Below are 18050 nucleotides of genomic sequence, written 5' to 3' on the forward strand. Positions count from 1 at the left end.
CAAAGCCAACACATCCTACCCACATTGGGCAGCACAAGGACTTTTAAAAAGTTTGTATTAGGCAAAGCAAGATATTGTGTACTTTTCAGTTATCAATTAGCACTGATAAAGCAGTGTACAACAGCTATAACTATCCCTGGTCTCCTTATGCCAAGGTTAGTCTGTACTGAAATACAAAACTATTTTGCAATCAGTTTGAAAGATGGATGGTGTACTTGCCATCTAGGCTCATCCCATGCAAAAGTACATTTGAGATAGTCAAACAGAAGAGAGAATGCAGAATCCTACTGCAGCTAGAATGTGCATTCTAGGTAGACACCAAGTCCTGAATGATTAACCATACTGGTGTAAACAGATTAAAGTTTAAGGAAATACAACACATTAACTAGGAGCAAAATTTCTGTTTTATTTTGAAATCAGTTATAAGGCACTGGAACCATTATAATTGATATATTCAGAACACGTTTCTTTATAAAGGATAAATTATCTAAAAATATAGTACTATATTATTAAATATACAACATTCCAAAATCTTCAATAAATAATTTAAATATAATCTATATTGTACATTAGGCAGCTTAGAAAAAGGTTGAAAACACTTGGTACAAGGTTAATGCATTGTACTATAGGGTACCCGATTACCAGTTTGAGCCAGGACAGGTTGAACTACCACAAACTCAAGACGCTTCCCCCCAGGAAGCATGTGGTAGTAGTTCTGCTACATCGGGGCCATTGGCCCCACCGCCCATATGGACGCTTCCCGATTAAGGTCTAGCGTCCATGGTTAAGAGAGGGAGGGCTACTGGGAAAGCCCCCCAGTCGCAACTACGGTAGTGAGATCTTGTCCACCCAGTCACAACCCTAGGGCAGTGCAGGTGATGCCTGGGTACCCCCAGGGAAAGGATGGGGCTCAGTCAACATCCTTGGAAGATAATCCCGTCACACACCTACGAGTAGGAAACGTGGCGTGACATCCAGACATCTTTTCCCCACACCCGGGGAAGGAGTAGGGTGCCACACCTCAGGCCACCAGGCCTCAGTCGGAAACCGAGATCCTGCTGAAAATGGGCAGCCGCCGGGTCTGCTCGAAGACGGGCGACTCCGAGCCGCTGCTGCCCGAATCCTCCTGGTCGGAGAGAGAGTCAGACGAGGGGCTCCTACCGGCGGACGGGCCTGACTGGCGACAGCGGTGACGGCAAGAGCAGCAGTTCAGGCCCAGAGTCCGGGCCAACTCCACTTCCAGTTCGGGGCTGAAGGCTGCCCGCAGCAACGCCCAGTCGATCTCGCCAGGAACGGCGGCCGAGGGCCCCAGGCCCCCCCAGGCTGAGCCCAAGCCCGAGAAACTGGCGCTCTGGCGCAAGCGAGGCCGGGGGCCGCGCTCCTCCTCGGGGTTGTGTATGAAGTGACAACGGCTACCATACGGGCAGAAGCCGCTGCTGTGGTAGGTGCGGCACGGCTCCGTCTTGTACTTGGGGTGGCGACTGAGGGTCCGCAGCTCGGCCAGACCGTGCGCGAATTGGCACTTATCCCCGTAGCGGCAGAAGCTGTTCTCCTGAAAGGGCCGGCACAGCTCCGTCTTGTAGCGGGGCGAAGGTGGCGGCTGCTGCTGCGCGGCCCTCGGCTCCTCCGGCCACTCCCCGTCTCTGGTGCAGCAGCCCAAACCCGGCCACGGTTTCGAGGGCAAGCCGGCAGCAAGGTCCGTGTGTCGCGGCTGCAGCGGACAGTATGTATCGTTAAGTCGAGCCCGGGAGCTGCTGGTTGGCAAGTGGCTGGTGGAGTGGCGGCGGAAACCGGCAGGAGGTGCGACTGTCCGGAGCTCGGGACCCGGCTTCCAGGCGGCGAAGTCTTCAGGATCCAAGAAATTCAACTGCGGGGGAAGAGAGGGAGAATCAGTGCTCATCCACTCTTAGCCATGGAGGCGCGCACCCCACCTTCGCCCGACCCACTCCTCTCTGGTAGTGGAGCGCGCACCAATTCTCCAAGCCTTCCCGATAGTTCTACAACCCTCGCCGGGTGTGCGCGTCCCGCTCTCCCCAAACACCCTCAACAGAGCGCTTTCCTTCATTTTACAGGCAGCACTCCAGCTCCGCACGTAACCCCCTACAAAAGGGACCGTACACCTCCAACTAGAGGGCGTTAACCCCACCCCCCCACCCACCCCGTAGCTATTCAACGCGTAACATTCCAACTCTTTCTATCCTTAGGACAGTCTCACGCCATTGCTTCTCCCCACCAACGCCAATACATCGCATTCGGCATTCCTGTCCCAGCCTCTTACCTCGGATACAAGCTCGCACAGATTCTTCAGGCTGGCCATAGCGCTACGCCCACTAATCAAACTGCCTGCAGTTCTCAGTGGCGGACTAGCGTTCGAGACTCCGGGTTATTATAGCCGCATGGCCGTGACGTACTGGCATGAGTCACTGGGGGCGGGGCACAAGGGGCGAGTCTCTGTCATCGGCGGTGAGTCAGCGGGGCGGAGTCGGAAGGAGAGGGGCAAGAGGGCGGGGCGAAAATCGGGAGATTCCCCTTCACCTTGGCCCTCTTCTGTCTGTTTCCTAACATATGCCTCTTCCACAGCTTAACCCTGTCTGTCTGTCTCACAGTCTCTGTGTGTGAATGAATCTTTATGCTATCTCACCGTGCCTCTCGGCATGTGTACGTCTTTCTTTCTCTTTGAATGTCAGGCAACATCCCCCACCCGTCCTTCTGCGATTCCTCTCTCACCCACAAATCAGGTTTAATATCACGGTATATGTCCTGAGTTTTGTTGTTTTACAGCAGCAGAATAGTGCAATACGTAATAAAAAAAAGCTGTAAATTACTCTCTCTCTCTCTCTCTCTCTCTCTCTCTCTCTCTCTCTCTCTCTCTCTCTCTCTCTCTCTCTCTCTCTCTCTCTCTCTTTATCTATTTGTCTCACTCAGGTGAAAGTGTCTCTTTCTCGGTCAGTTTCTCTTTATTTAAATAGGTGTTTTCGTTTAGTACTGAGCCACAGTGAAAAATCTGTCTTGCATACCGTCCGTACAGATCAATTCATAACAACGGTGCATTGAAGTCGTACACGGGAACAGTGTGCTGAGTGAGTGAAGTGTTACAGGTGCAAGGTGACACCGAGATAATGGTTAGGTCAACGTTCAAACTTCAAAGCTGAAAATAAATGTATTATCAGACTACACCATATCCTCTCTTGAGATTCATTTTCCTGCGGGCACTCACAGTTAATACAAGAAACACAATATAATCAATGAAAGACCGCACCCAACAGACGGACAAACAATAATAAGATGCAGTCTTGATCCCTGACCAAGGTCAAGGATTATTATGGTGGTTGCCTGTCGTATCCAACGATGACGGGAGACTAGCGCCGGAAAGTTTGTAAAGTTGAAAATCTGTGGCACTCGCTTGATCTCGGAAGTCCAGGTTTGGTACAAGTCGTCACAGCTGGGTCTTCCTTGGTTTCGGAGGCTTGCAGAACCGCCTTCCCGGCATTTGGATCCGCCCAGCCCGCCGGAGCTGACTTCGCATGCTAGGACAGGCATGTGCCTTTCTCACCCGCGGGGATACGTGGGTGGGCCGCCTGTCGAAGCGCTTGGAGCCACAGGTGAGAGCTGAGTGTCCGGTGGGGACCGAAGGTGATCGAGATGCCCTAGACTGGGCAGGCCAAGTGCTACCCCTCCCTAAACATCCCAAACCAGGGAAACATTCCATATGATAGCCGGAAAGACATCAGGATCTCTACACCCCCTCTCTCTTTCCGAGACTCTTTCATTATGCTTGTCTCACGCTCTCTGTATCCTCTCTCTCAGTGTGCTTAACTGCCTCCTCCATTTTGTATCCTCCTCTTCTAGTTCCCCTATTGCTCCCTCTGTAGTACCCTCTCTCGTTATGTCAATCTCTATCTACCTCTCCGTCTCTCCCGCTCTCTCACCTCCCTCCCTCTCCCACTCCCTTCTCTTTCAATATGCGCATCCCTCTTTTTTCACAGACAATACTTGCCCCCGTCTCTAACTCTCGCTTCTTCTCTCTGTCCTTGTTTCTGTGTGTTGTGCGCGTATCCGTATTGTAAATTCACCCGCCTGATGCCTTTCTTCCTCCCTCCCTCCCTCCCTCGGGCTGAGGTTGTCCCTCCGTAGGGTTCTGCATCTCCCCGGGTTCCTGTAGGTGGAGGTGTAGAGGGGTAACGGATTGCAGATTGCATTGCTCAGGCCGAAGCTGGAGCTGTCCCCCGTCAGCTTGGCAGCCCAACTGCCCAGAATCAGAATCACCGGCATCAGTTGTTGTTTTGTGGAAGCAATACATTGTAATACGAACTATAAATTACAGCGTATATACAGAATAGGTGCATACACGGTATACACAATTAAAAAGTATTACAAAAAGGGAGGAAAGATACTGAGGTAGTGATCATGGGTTCATTGTCCATTCAGAAATCTCATGGCGGACGGGAAGAAGCTGTTCCTGCAACATAGAGGGTGTGTCTTCAGGCTCCTTGATGGTACTTCCTGAATGGTGGAGGTCCTTACCTGTGGATGCTGCCTTCTCCAAGCATCGCCTTTTGAAGGTGACCTCAGTGCTGGGGAGGCTAGTACCCATGATAGAGCTGGCAGAGTTGACAACCTTCTGCAGCTTTTTCCAGCTGCCCACGATTGCCTATAACCCTCCAAGCCTCCAAGTGCAACGCATTGTGCCAGGCCAGGGTTACAGGAGTCCCTGGCACCACGCCGTGACCTTCCGTGTGTCTGCGTTTTCTGGATTCAATGCCGACATTTGTTCACGTGTTGTTCTGCCTGACTGAGACACACCAGCTCCCCTGTGTTATCTTCTCAAACAGAACCTGCCAATGGACGATTACTCAGCAATTCGAGCAGTGTCTGTGAAAGGGAAAGGCTGGGTGCCGATGAGGGGCCTCAGCCCGAATACTCCCATCCAGAGATGACCTGCTGAGTTCCTCTAGCATTCCGTGTGTGTTGCTCAAGATTTCTCTTGCATTTAAACACAGGAGCTACTGCTCCCAGTAATCTGAGGGTCTGCAATCTGCCCAAGGTGTCTGTCCCAGTTTACAGGTGACCTTACCCCAAACAGCAAGGTCACCTTATGACCCATTTGCTATGATTCACTGGAAATTAAACCCAGCTCAAGCCCAGTCCAAGTTGTGTTTCCCTGGTTCAACTCTCACTCCCAATCATCAATGGGTCATGGCCAATGGTGGGGGGGGGGGGGGGGGGGGGTGGGGTGGGATCCTCAGTTCAGTGTGTATCTCTGCTCTGTCCTGTCACAGGGCTGCAGTGGAACACAGCCGGTGAGTCAGAGGGGATAGACAGTGAGGAGGAGGTAAAAGGCCAAATTAGGGAATAGAAGAAGAGGAAAGGTGGTGGAGAAAAGAAAATAAAGATAAAATAAATTACTGGAAGGAGAAGTCGATGATGATGCCATCAGGTTGGAGGCTACCTAGACAGAATATGAGATATTGTTCTTCCACCTGAGAGTGGCCTCATTGTGGCAGACATTGGAACACAACGTCTGTAACCCTCCATTCCTGTACCTGCCCTGCACATCTCCTTTCTCCATTTCATAAATGCATGCTCTTTTGTATTGGACATCTGACCCCTGGGAAAAAGATACTAGCTGTCTAATGTTCTGTCTGGTCTCCCTTCAGTCTCTGCCACTCCGGAGAAAGCAACCCAAATTTGTCCAACCACTCCTTAAAGCTCATACCCTCTAGTCCAGACAGCTTCCTGGTAAGCCTCTTCTGTGCCTCTCTGAAGTCTCCACGTCCTTCTGTTGGCATGAAGAAATGAAATATCTGCAATACATCTAGCTGAAGCAAGTCAGGGGCAGTGGACGAGCAGTCTTTACTCTTGTGGAGTTGTGAATGAAGCGGAGGCAGTCATTTTGCAACACAGAAGTCTGGAGGAACTCAGCAAGTTAGGCAGCATATATGGAGAGGAATAAACAGCTGATGTTTCAGGCCGAGGCACTTGATCAGGAAGAAGAAAAAGCCAGGAATGGGAAGCAGCATAAGCCCACAGGTGACAGATGAGACCAGGTAAGGGTCCCCAATCCTGGCAACATCCTTGTAAATCTCCTCTGCACCCTTTCTATAGTTCCAACATCCTTCCAATAGTGAGGTGACCAGAACTGAGCACAGTACTCCAAGTGGGGTCTGACCAGAGTTCTATATAGCAGTAACATTACCTCTCGGCTCTTAAACTCAATCCCACAGTTGATGAAGGCTAATGCACAGTATGCTTTCTTAACCACAGAGTCAACATGTGTAGCAGCTTTGAGTATCCTGTGGACTTGGACCCCAAGATCCCTCTGATCCTCCACACTGCCAAGAGTCTTACCATTAATACTATATTCTGCCATCATATTTGACCTATCAAAATTAACCACCTCACACTTATCTGGGTTGAACTCCATCTGCCACTTCTCAGCCCAGTTTTGCATCCTATTCATGTCCTGCTATAATCTCTGACAGCCCTCCACACTATCCACAACATCCCCAACCTTTGTGTCATCGCATATTTACTAACACATCCCTCCACTTCCTCATCCAGGTCATTTATAAAAATTACGAAGAGTAAGGGTCCCAGAACAGATCCCTGAGACACACCACTGGTCACTGACCTCCATGCAGAATATGACCCATCTACAACCACTCTTTGCCTTCTGTGGGCAAGGCAGTTCTGGATCCACAAAGCAATGTTCCCTTGGATCCCATGCCTCCTTAAAGTCTTGCATGGGGTACCTTACCAAATGCCTTGCTGAAATCTATATACACTACATCTACTGCTCTACCTTCATCAATGTGCTTAGTCACATCCTCAGAAAATTCAATAAGGCTCATAAGGCACGACCTGCCTTTGACAAAGCCACACTGACTATTCTGAATCATATTATGCCTCTCCAAATGTTCATAAATCCTGCCTCTCAGGATCTTCTCCATCAACTTACCAACCACTGAAGTCAGACTCACTGGACTATAATTTCCTGGGCTATCTCTACTCCCTTTCTTGAATAAGGGAACAACATCCACAATCCTCCAATCGTCTGGAACATCTCCCATCCCCATTAATGATGCAAAGACTCAGCAATTTCCTCCCTTGCCTCCCACAGTAGCCTGGGGTACATCTCGCCCGGTCCTGGTGACTTATCCAACTTGATGCTTTCCAGCACATCCTCTTTCTTAATGTCTACATGCTCAAGCTTTTCAGTCTGCTGCAAGATGTCCCTACAATCACCAAGATCCTCTTCCACAGTGAGTACTGAAGCAAAGAACTCATTAAGTACCTCTGCTATCTCCTCCATTTCCATACACACTTTTCCACTGCCACACTTGATTGGTGGAATGGTTTTCTAAACTAACTCTTGCAGCATTAAAGTAATCAAAAGTGACATACTGAAGCCCCTGTGGATAATCTGCTAATTCAGAGATCATTTTCAGATATGAAATTATTGGTGGGAGGTGCTTTGATACGGTAGATGAATCAGTGTAGGATTACAAGAGTGGTAGTCTGTGCCTGTGAACTGAACTAATTTGAGCCCAGTGCCTGACCTGGTTTGAAATGATCTGATTCAGGTAAAAGCAAATCATTGATATCAGAGGTAAAGCAGCTTTCTTATTGTAATTTATAGATTTTTATTATTATTATTCTGTACCGCTACTGCAAAACTACAGATTTGGTTGCATCAAAGCATGGTATGGAAAAACCAATGCCCTTGACCAGAAAATTCCAAAATAAGAGGATGCAGCCCAGTCCATCGTGGGTAAAGCCAATGAGCACATCTACATGGAGCGCTGTTGCAGGAAAGCAGCATCCATCATCAGGGATCCCTACCACCCAGGCATACTCTCTTCTCACCGTAGAAGAAAGTACAGGAGCCTCAGGACCCACACCACCAAGTTCAGGAACAGTTATTACCCCTCAACTATCAGGTTCTTGAACCAAAGGGGATAACTTCAGTCAACTTCACTTTCCCCATCAGTAAACTGTTCCCACAACATATGAACTCACGTTCAAGGACTTTTCATCTCATCTTCTCGATAATTATTACTGTTTTATTATTACGCTTTCTTCTTTTGTATTTGCAGAGTTTGTTGTCTGACCTATCGAGTGCGGTATTTCATTGATTCTACTGTGTTTCTTGCATTGACTGTGAATGTCCACAAGAAAATGAATCTCATGGTTGTATGTGGTGACATATATGTACTTTGATAATAAATTTGATTTGGACAGTGATAATAAATCTGATTCTGATTCTGTGGTCTTGGCCCAGATGCCAAGACTGGCAGACTGGGCTCATCAGCTGTGCTTGGCAGCTCGTCTAGGAGAAGGAAAACTCTGATCTCAAGCTTCTGCTGCCTTGTGGCTATACCCACTCATGGGGAAGGCTTCAGGAGTAAGCCCCAAGAGAAAGATCGAGATTTGGAATCCCTAAGGCAGTCCTACATTGAGTTCTACACTAATTGGAAACTCCCAAACTGTATCGGTCTCTGCCATTCCTGTGGATTGATCATCTGTGTGGGGAAGGGGAGCCTACTATGTGGGCAACAACGTGCTATCCATATTGTACTGCCCTGGCTTCTGTTTCACACAGGATGCAACACCCATGGTTGACTCCAACCAAAGGAGAGCCCCTGGTACTGGTCCGGAACCAATGACACAGGCTGACCCTTGAACTCAGTGCCTTGTCTATGAAGAGCAAACATACCATTTGTCTTCTTTACTACCCTGTTGATTTGTGTGGACACAAAATAATCGTGTCCTGATGAAGGGTCAGCCGGAAACGTTGACTGTTTACCCTTTTCCACAGACGCTGCCTGGCCTGCTGAGCTCCTCCAGCATTTTCTGTATGTTACTTTCAGGGAATTATGGAGTAGGATCCTCAGATTTCTGTGGAAGGAAAAGACAGTTAACAGGGGTTGGGCAAATGGATGGTCTTTTATGTGGCACCTTATTGAAAACCTTCAGGAAATCCTAGTAAATAATGTCCATCTGTTCCCCTCTATCCACTGCGCTCATTATATCCTCAAAGAACAGTCTGCAGCAGATTTCAGCCTCTTTCACTATCACCACTCTCCACTCTTCCATCTGCTCATCACCTCTCCTCACCTGCATTCACCTATCACCTCCCAGCCTCTGTCGATATCTCCACCCTCCCCTCCTCCATATCACCTCCTAGCCTCTTTCACTATCACCACTCTCCACTCTTGTATTCACCTATCACCTCCCAGCCACTGTCGACATCTCCACCCTCCCCTCCTCCATCTCCCTGTCACCCCTCCTCAACTGGGTCCACCTTCCCTCACCTATATCATTTTATACTGGCTATCTCCACTCTGTCTTTCAGTCTTGACCTGAACCACTCCACAGTGTCTGGCTGCAAGCTTTAAGCTCCCTGTGAATTGCTCACTGTCACCCTTCCCCAGTCTTGGGTGAGGAGGAAACAGCAAGCAAACTTCACTGCTGTGCAAGAGGAGCTAAACTGGGGCCTCGTTGTTGACCTTGGCTGTTGTTTGCTTCCCACGACATCCACCTGACAGATTCCGACTGCGCAAGGCTCAGGTTACTGACGTCACAGGGCGTCTGTGTTTGGGGTGGGGGCAGGGCGTGTAGAGGAAAATTAGTCGAAGAAGAGCGGCTGCGGACGTTAGGCGGTCAAAACAAACGAGATAAGGGCTTTTAAAAACATAGCAAGCTGTCTCAAAATGCAGTGAAAACACACTGCGTAGTGACTTTCAAATTAAATGGGATAAACACGAAGGAGTAAAGTTCACATTCACCGGGGCGAGGGGTTAGAATGTGAGCTGACTTGGAGGGGAGTGTCGGGTGCTGGAGTGAAGCAGGGTGTGTGAAAAGAACTCGGCTCCTACATTCAGCATCAGCTCAGAAGAGCTGGAAAGGATGTGGTGGAAGTAACAATAGAGTTATGCAGGGGAAAGAAAACAGGCCCATCGTTGTGGCTCCTTGCCCATAACTTCTCATTGCAGGCTGCCTGACTTGCTGAGTTCCTCCAGAATTTTGCAGAATCTCTTGTGTTTATGACCCATGCAGACCAAGTTGCCTAACAGGGCTGGCCCCACTGGCCCGTATTAGCCCATATCCCTCCAGGCCATGGGTTCCCAGCCATGAACCCCTACCATTAACCGAGGGGTTTGCGGACCCCTGCTAGCTCGAAGCCTTTCTTATTAATATAGCCATCCAAATCCGGTAATTGTCCCCACTTGTTCAGGGTAGCATACACACCGCTCTCTGTGTGACAAAGTTTGCCCCTCATGTCACTTATAAATCTTTCCCCTCTCACGTAAATCTCTGCCCTCTAGTTTTGGACTCCCCTACCCTGAGGAAAAGACTGTGACCTTATCCAGGCTCTAAGGCAGAAGGAGAGAAAGGCTGTACGGAGGAAGTAGGAAGTGTTTGGAGAGAGAGTGCTGGTGTTTCATACACAATTGCATAAGATAGGAAGGTTTATAATTACTCTCTTATATGACGTGAAATTTGTTGTGCTGCAGCAGCAGTACAGGGCAAAGACATAAAATTATTATAAATTACAAAATAAATACTGTATTTAACAATGTGTTGTCAAACTTTTGTACCTCCAGCCCAATGGGGCTGAGAAGAGAGAGTAACTTCATCGGGAGGAATCCCTTCACTGTGTTGGCTACCTTCCCGAGGAGTTATTCTTGGAATTCCTCATGAATTCATCCACCATACAGCAGTATGCCTATCAGAAAAAAAACTAACCATCCCACAAGGAATTATAGAACATTAGTTGGAGTTTATTTGGCCCATCATGTCACTAACATGTAATGAGATTTGTTGTTTTCTGGCAGTAGTACTGTGCAAGACATAAAATACACAGCGTGGCCACTTTATTAGTTACTTCCTCTGTGTGTGTGGCCCATATCCACTTCAAGGTTCATTCAGAGATGCTCTTCTGCACACCGCTGCTGTAACACGCGGTTATCTGAGTTACTGCCGCCTTCCTCTCAGCTTGGACCACTCTCCTCTGACCCCTCTCATTAACAAGGTGTTTTCACCCACAGAACTGCTGCTCCCTGGATGTTTTTTTTTGTTTTTCACACCATTCTCTACAAAATGAAAATCCCAGGAAATCAGCAGTTAGGAATACGCTAACCACCCCCGTTTGGTAGCAACAGTCATTCCTCGGCCAAAGTCACTTAGATCACATTTTTTCCCCAGTTCTGATGTTTGGTCTGAACAGCAACTGAAGCTCTTGACCATGTCTGCGTGCTTTTACATATCGAGTTGCCGTCACGATTGGCTGGTTATATATTTGCTTAAATGAGCAGGCGGACAGCTGTACCTAATGAAGTGGCCACTTCAGAAGCAGTTCATTCGGTTGATCCCATTTCAGGGACACCCTCAGTCTAATCCCACCTTCCAGCTCTGAGTCCATGGCCCTGGATGTTACAGCTCTCCCAAGACACTTACGTGGCCGGTGCAAATGTGGGGAGGGGTTTTGTTTCTACCCCACCAGCCTCTTCTGTCTGGGTCTTTCATCAATTACTTTTACTTTGTGAATGATCTGCCTCAGACTGTAGTGGGTCCCCAAGTCCGTGGGTATATTCAAAGCCGAAGTTGACAGATTACTGATTGATTGGGGCATCGAGGGATATGGTGAGATGGCAGGTGTATGGGGTTGAATGGGATCCCGGATCAGCCATGATGAAATGGGCTGAATGGCCTAATTCTGCTCCTGTGTCCTATGGCCTTATGGTGTAAATCTCCGCTCCTGATTTTGGGCCCTCTGCTACAAACTTGGGAAGACAGGTCCTTAGAGAGGCAATGGAAGAAATGCAGGCAAATTGACAGGCTGTGTCGTGGTTACTTGAAATGACCAGGAGACGCAGACAATTCTTCGAGGTTTAAACCCTTATTTGCAAACAAAGGCTGAGGCAATCAATGAACTTGTCACCGAAAGCCCACCGAGCTCTGGTGTACAGCATTTTTTATAGTAATTTCTTATCTTGATTACATTTCGGTTTTATCAGCATACCCAATCATTCTTTAGTTGCATATCATCTATACATTAACTAATCAAACGCTCTTGCCTAGCTCTCAGTGCGCCACCAGTATTTCTTTCCAGTTCACATCTTGGGCCTCATTCATGGCCACGGTTGTTTCTCAGTCAGCCTCCCTTAACCTCCCTCACATTACAGTTCCTGTTCATACCATCCTGTCTGCCACTGTTATCTCTTCATAAGCCAGTCTATTATATAATATATGGGGTACATTTCAGCTAATTAGTGCTGCTAAGGATAAACAGATGTTCTGTAACTGCCACAGTATGTAGCTAAGAGGTATCTAGTAAAATAATACATAGTAAAATGTCTCTAGTAAAATAATACATAGTAATATTCAGTACATAGGAGTGATTACATAGTATAGTAAATAGCTAGTACATAGTGGTTATATTTCAGGTATATATAGTGATTATGTCAGGTATATTTCTCAATAGCTGAAGGTACCGTTTCTGAGCTGTGACTCTTGGCTATGCATCACTTTGTGCCCGCTCCGTTATTCAATGAGATCACAGCTAGTATTGTCGTTGAGTGTTACCTCCCCACACTCACCTCATATCCCTCGATTCTGAGAACATTGAACACTACAGCACAGGACAGACCCTTTGGCCTACAATGTTGTAACAACCTTTCAACATACTCTAAGATCAATCTAGCCCTTCCCTCACACATAGCCTTCTGTTTTTCTTTCAACCATGTTGAAAATAAATTAGAGAGAGTGCAGAGACGATTTACTAGGATGTTACCTGGGTTTCAGCACTTAAGTTACAGAGAAAGGTTGAACAAGTTAGGTCTCTATTCATTGGAGCGTAGAAGGTTGAGGGGGGATTTGATCGAGGTATTTAAAATGTTGAGAGGGATAGATAGAGTTGACGTGAATAGGCTGTTTCCATTGAGAGTAGGGGAGATTCAAACGAGAGGACATGATTTGAGAGTTAGGGGGCAAAAGTTTAAGGGAAACACGAGGGGGTATTTCTTTACTCAGAGAGTGATAGCTGTGTGGAATGAGCTTCCTGTAGAAGTAGTAGAGGCCAGTTCAGTTGTGTCATTTAAGGTAAAATTGGATAGGTATATGGATAGGAAAGGAGTGGAGGGTTATGGGCTGAGTGCGGGTAGGTGGGACTAGGTGAGATTAAGAGTTCGGCACGGACTAGGAGGGCCGGAATGGCCTGTTTCCGTGCTGTGATTGTTATATGGTTATATGGTTATATGGTTATGTGCTTATTTAAAAATCTCGTAAATGTCCCTAATGTATCTCCCTTACCCTCACCCCTCGCGGTGCCTGCCTCACACCCACCACTCTGTGTAAACTATTTCTGACATTCATCCAATTACTTTAAATATCCTCAATCTCTTTTATAAATACTCTCAGAAAACAAGATCTTTTCGTAGACACGAGGAAATCTGCAGATGCTGGAAATTCAAGCAACACACACAAAATGCTGGTGGAACACAGCAGGCCAGGCAGCATCTATAGGGAGAAGCAGTGTCGACGTTTCGGGCCGAGACGTCGACATCGTCCTCACAAAGGGTCTCAGCCCGAAACGTCGACACTGCTTCTCCCTGTAGATGCTGCCTGGCTTGCTGCGTTCCACCAGCATCTTGCGTGCGTTGTTGTCCGTCGGCAGTGCTTCTCCCTGTAGATGCTACCTGGCCTGCTGCGTTCCACCAGCGTTTTGTGTGTGTTCCTTTTGTAGACAGACTTCCAGAGCTCCATGAAGAGATTTCACTCAGAATGAATGGCTGATCCCTTATGTAGTGATTGTGCCCACAGTTCTCGACTCACCTGCCAGGGAGAACACAAACCCTGCCAATCCCTGCAAGAATTTTCTTTCATTATTATCACTTTCCATTCTGCAAAGCTCCAGAGGTCAGGTCTGGTTTGCTCAATATCTCCTTATAAGACATAGAACAGTATGACTCACCACCTTGTGCCAAACATCAAACTGGTAAGTAATTCAGTGTTGGACTAAACTAATCCCTCTGTCAGCTCAAAGTGAATCTCTTTCCATTCACATGCCCTTAACTGCCTCTGTTCTAGCTGTCTCCACCACCACCTCTGGCAGCAGATTCCAAATACACACACTCACAGATACACTCTCACACACACACACACACACACATACATACACACACACCCACACGCTCACTCACACACAGAAACACACACACAGATGCACACACACTCATACACACAGTCACAGATACACTCTCTCTCACACACACACACACACAGACACACACAGACACAGACACACACACACACACACACACAGAGACACACACACACAGACACACACAGACACACACACATACACACACACACACACACACACACACACACACACACACACACAGACACACACACACAGTCACACACACACACACAGACACACACAGAGACACACACACACACACAGACACACACACACACACACAGACACACACACACACCACACACACACACACAGACACACACACACACACACTCACACACACACACAGACACACACACACACACAGACACACACACACACACACACAGACACACACACACACACACACACACACACAGGCGCACACACACACACTCACACACAGACACACACACACACACACAGAGACACACACACACACAGACACACACACACACAGACACACACACACACACACACATGGAGCGGCTGATAATACAGAATCTGAGGCCACAAACCAGGCACGCCCGGGATCCGCTTCAGTTTGCGTATAAGGAGAAGGTGGGAGTGGAGGATGCTATCACGTATTTGCTGCACAAATCACTCTCTCACCTAGATGGGGTCAGTTGTGCTGTGAGGATTACATTCCTTGACTTCTCTAGTGCCTTTAACACCATCCAGCCCAAGATCTTAAAGCACAAACTAACGGAGATGGGAGTAGACTCTCACATGGTGGATTGGATAGTGGACTACTTGACAGATAGACCTCAGTATGTGCGGTTGGGAGACTGTAGGTCTGACACAGTGGTCAGCAGCACAGGAGCGCCACAGGGAACCGTACTCTCTCCGGTCCTGTTCACCCTGTACACATCTGACTTCCAATATAACTCGGAGTCCTGCCATGTGCAGAAGTTCGCTGATGACACGGCCATAGTGGGGTGTGTCAGGAATGGACAGGAGGAGGAGTATAGGAAACTGATACAGGACTTTGTGATATGGTGCAACTCAAACTACCTGCGTCTCAATGTCACCAAGACCAAGGAGATGGTGGTGGACTTTAGGAGATCTAGGCCTCATATGGAGCCAGTGATCATTAATGGAGAATGTGTGGAGCAGGTTAAGACCTACAAGTATCTGGGAGTACAGTTGGACGAGAAGCTAGACTGGACTGCCAACACAGATGCCTTGTGCAGGAAGGCACAGAGTCGACTGTACTTCCTTAGAAGGTTGGCGTCATTCAATGTCTGCAGTGAGATGCTGAAGATGTTCTATAGGTCAGTTGTTGAGAGCGCCCTCTTCTTTGTGGTGGCGTGTTGGGGAGGAAGCATTAAGAAGAAGGACGCCTCACGTCTTAATAAGCTGATAAGGAAGGCGGGCTCTGTCGTGGGCAAAGTACTGGAGAGTTTAACATCGGTAGCTGAGCGAAGGGCGCTGAGTAGGCTACGGTCAATTATGGAAAACCCTGAACATCCTCTACATAGCACCATCCAGAGACAGAGAAGCAGTTTCAGCGACAGGTTACTGTCGATGCAATGCTCCTCAGACAGGATGAAGAGGTCAATACTCCCCAATGCCATTAGGCTTTACAATTCAACTGCCAGGACTTAAGAACTTTTTTTAAAGCTATTATTAATGCTTTTTGAGTTAGTGATTTAAATGCATATCATATTATTACTGAGTTAAGTATTGTATGTAATGAGTTTTTGCTACAACAAGCGTATGGGACATTGGAAAAAAATGTTGAATTTCCCCATGGGGATGAATAAAGTATCTATCTATCTATCTATCACACTCACACACACAGACAGACACACACACACACAGACACACACACACACACACAGACACACACACACAGAGACACACACACACACATAGACACACACACACACTCACACACAGACAGACACAGACACACACACACACACACTCACACACACAGACAGACACACACACACAGATACACACACACACACACACTCACACAGACAGACACACACACAGACAGACAGACAGACACACACACACACACACAGACACACAGACAGACAGACACACACACACACACACACACAGACAGACACACACACACACACTCACACACACACACACACACACAATTCTGGAGGAATTCAGCAGGTCAGGCAGCATCTGCAGAGGGGTTTTTGCCTACCATCTCTCACCTCCCAGCTTCTTACTTCATCCCCCCCCCCCCCCCCGCCCATCCAGCCACCTTCCCCCTCACCTGGTACCCCGGTTTCACCTGTCACCTGCCAGGTTGTACTCTGCTCCCTCCCCACCCCCACCTTCCTATTTGGGCTTCCTTTCCAGTCCTGATGAAGGGTCTCGGGCTGAAACATCGACAGTGTATGACCGTCCATCGGCGCTGTCTGACTTGCTGAGTTCCGCCAGTGTAATACAACATACCCGCTTACTGAGGAGAAATTCTGTTGATGATCTTTTTCACAAGTTCCCTCCATGAAGTCAGACAACAGACCTGTGAACAGTACTCCAGATGAGGTCTCACCAGATCCCTATGTAAACGGAGTAGGAGACTTCTGTTCCAACCTCCTTGCAATCAAGGCTAACACACTGTTGTCCTTTCTAACTGTTTCTGATCTTCTATCTCGCTAGAACGCCAGCAATCACCAATCGGTGTATCCGGCAGCTGTCTGTGAGGAGATTGTACGTTCTCCCTGTGACCGCGTGTCTCCTCCGGGTGCTCTGGTTCCTCCACAGTCCAAAGATGTACGGGTTATGGTTGGTAAATAATGGGCGTGCTGTGTTGGAGCTGGAAGCGTGGCGACACGTTGTGGGCTGCCCCCAGCACAGACCTTGCTGATTTGATTTGACGCAACTGACACATTTAAATCGGATAAGATTAACTTTATTTGTCACATGTACACTGAAACATTGAAACATACAGAGAAATGTGTCAATTGCACTAAGTCAAGTAAGTGAGGAGGGTATTGAACACGTACACATTTCACTGTATCATATGCACACGTTTCAATGTTTCAATGTCCATGTGGCAGGTAAAGCCCATCTTTAATCTGTTAACTTTCATACACAAGGCTTTATGGTATCAAAACAGCAACCATGTTCAAACTGCACAACATGGGAGCTCCACTGTCTTCCTTTCACCTCTTCTGAGTTCCCAAGACACTCAAACCACTCCGCCTGGCTCCATGATCAAAGTCACTTGGATCACATTTCTTCTCCATTCTGAGCAACAACCAAACATCTTCACCATATTGGTGACTAGTCCCGACCAAGGGTCTCAGCCCGAAACATCGACAGTGCTTCTCCCTATAGATGCTGCCTGGCCTGCTGCGTTCCACCAGCATTTTGTGTGTGTTGCTGTTTGAATTTCCAGCATCTGCAGATTTCATCGTGTTTGCTCACCATATTGGTGATTGGAGTACAGCACAGACACAACAGGAGCGACCAAGAGCTTGAAAAAGCGGCAAGTTTTCCGACAGGAGTCATTGATTGGAGTACTGCACAGACACATTCCCGTGCAGGTCTAACAAAGATTTCCAACGGGAATCTAGTGGAGCAGTCATTATGGCAGCAGTCATCGTCGGGGTAGTCTGAGGCAGAGTAGGAAGACTTTGGCTCAAACAGCGCTTTGGCGATAACACACAGTTCATTCCTTATTTAATCTAGAGAGAATAGGGGTATGTCTATAGAGCCAGTGTTCTGCTGTGGGATTTCCAGGAGACTCCCAGCTTCCTCGATGGCCACATCTGCACCAGGTACGTCAGCTCCTTAGAGACTGTGTTAGGGAACTGGAGCTGCAGCT

At 47.8% G+C, this 18050-nt stretch overlaps 1 protein-coding gene and 1 long non-coding RNA gene across 3 annotated transcripts; one reads left to right on the forward strand and one right to left on the reverse strand.

The window, feature by feature from the left end:
- Positions 1-386: 386 nt before the first annotated feature.
- Positions 387-2416, reverse strand: LOC140716361 (mRNA decay activator protein ZFP36-like). The gene is made up of 2 exons (XM_073029024.1): positions 2279-2416; positions 387-1867 (listed from the first exon to the last, which is right to left on the reverse strand). Exons 1-2 carry the CDS (start codon positions 2315-2317, stop codon positions 1037-1039), a joined length of 870 nt encoding a protein of 289 aa, XP_072885125.1. The 5' UTR covers positions 2318-2416; the 3' UTR covers positions 387-1036.
- A 151-nt stretch (positions 2417-2567) lies between these two features.
- LOC140716362 (uncharacterized) lies at positions 2568-8443 on the forward strand. Of its 2 annotated transcripts, XR_012096284.1 has the most exons (4): positions 2568-3602; positions 5658-6047; positions 7121-7262; positions 8097-8443. It is a non-coding gene; the product is annotated as an uncharacterized lncRNA (long non-coding RNA). The 2 variants fall into 2 exon arrangements; XR_012096283.1 differs by having other exon boundaries at positions 2569-3602; positions 7121-8443.
- Positions 8444-18050: the final 9607 nt, after the last annotated feature.

The sequence above is a fragment of the Hemitrygon akajei genome, chromosome 25, assembly GCF_048418815.1.
Source record: "Hemitrygon akajei chromosome 25, sHemAka1.3, whole genome shotgun sequence".
Classification (NCBI taxonomy): domain Eukaryota; kingdom Metazoa; phylum Chordata; class Chondrichthyes; order Myliobatiformes; family Dasyatidae; genus Hemitrygon; species Hemitrygon akajei.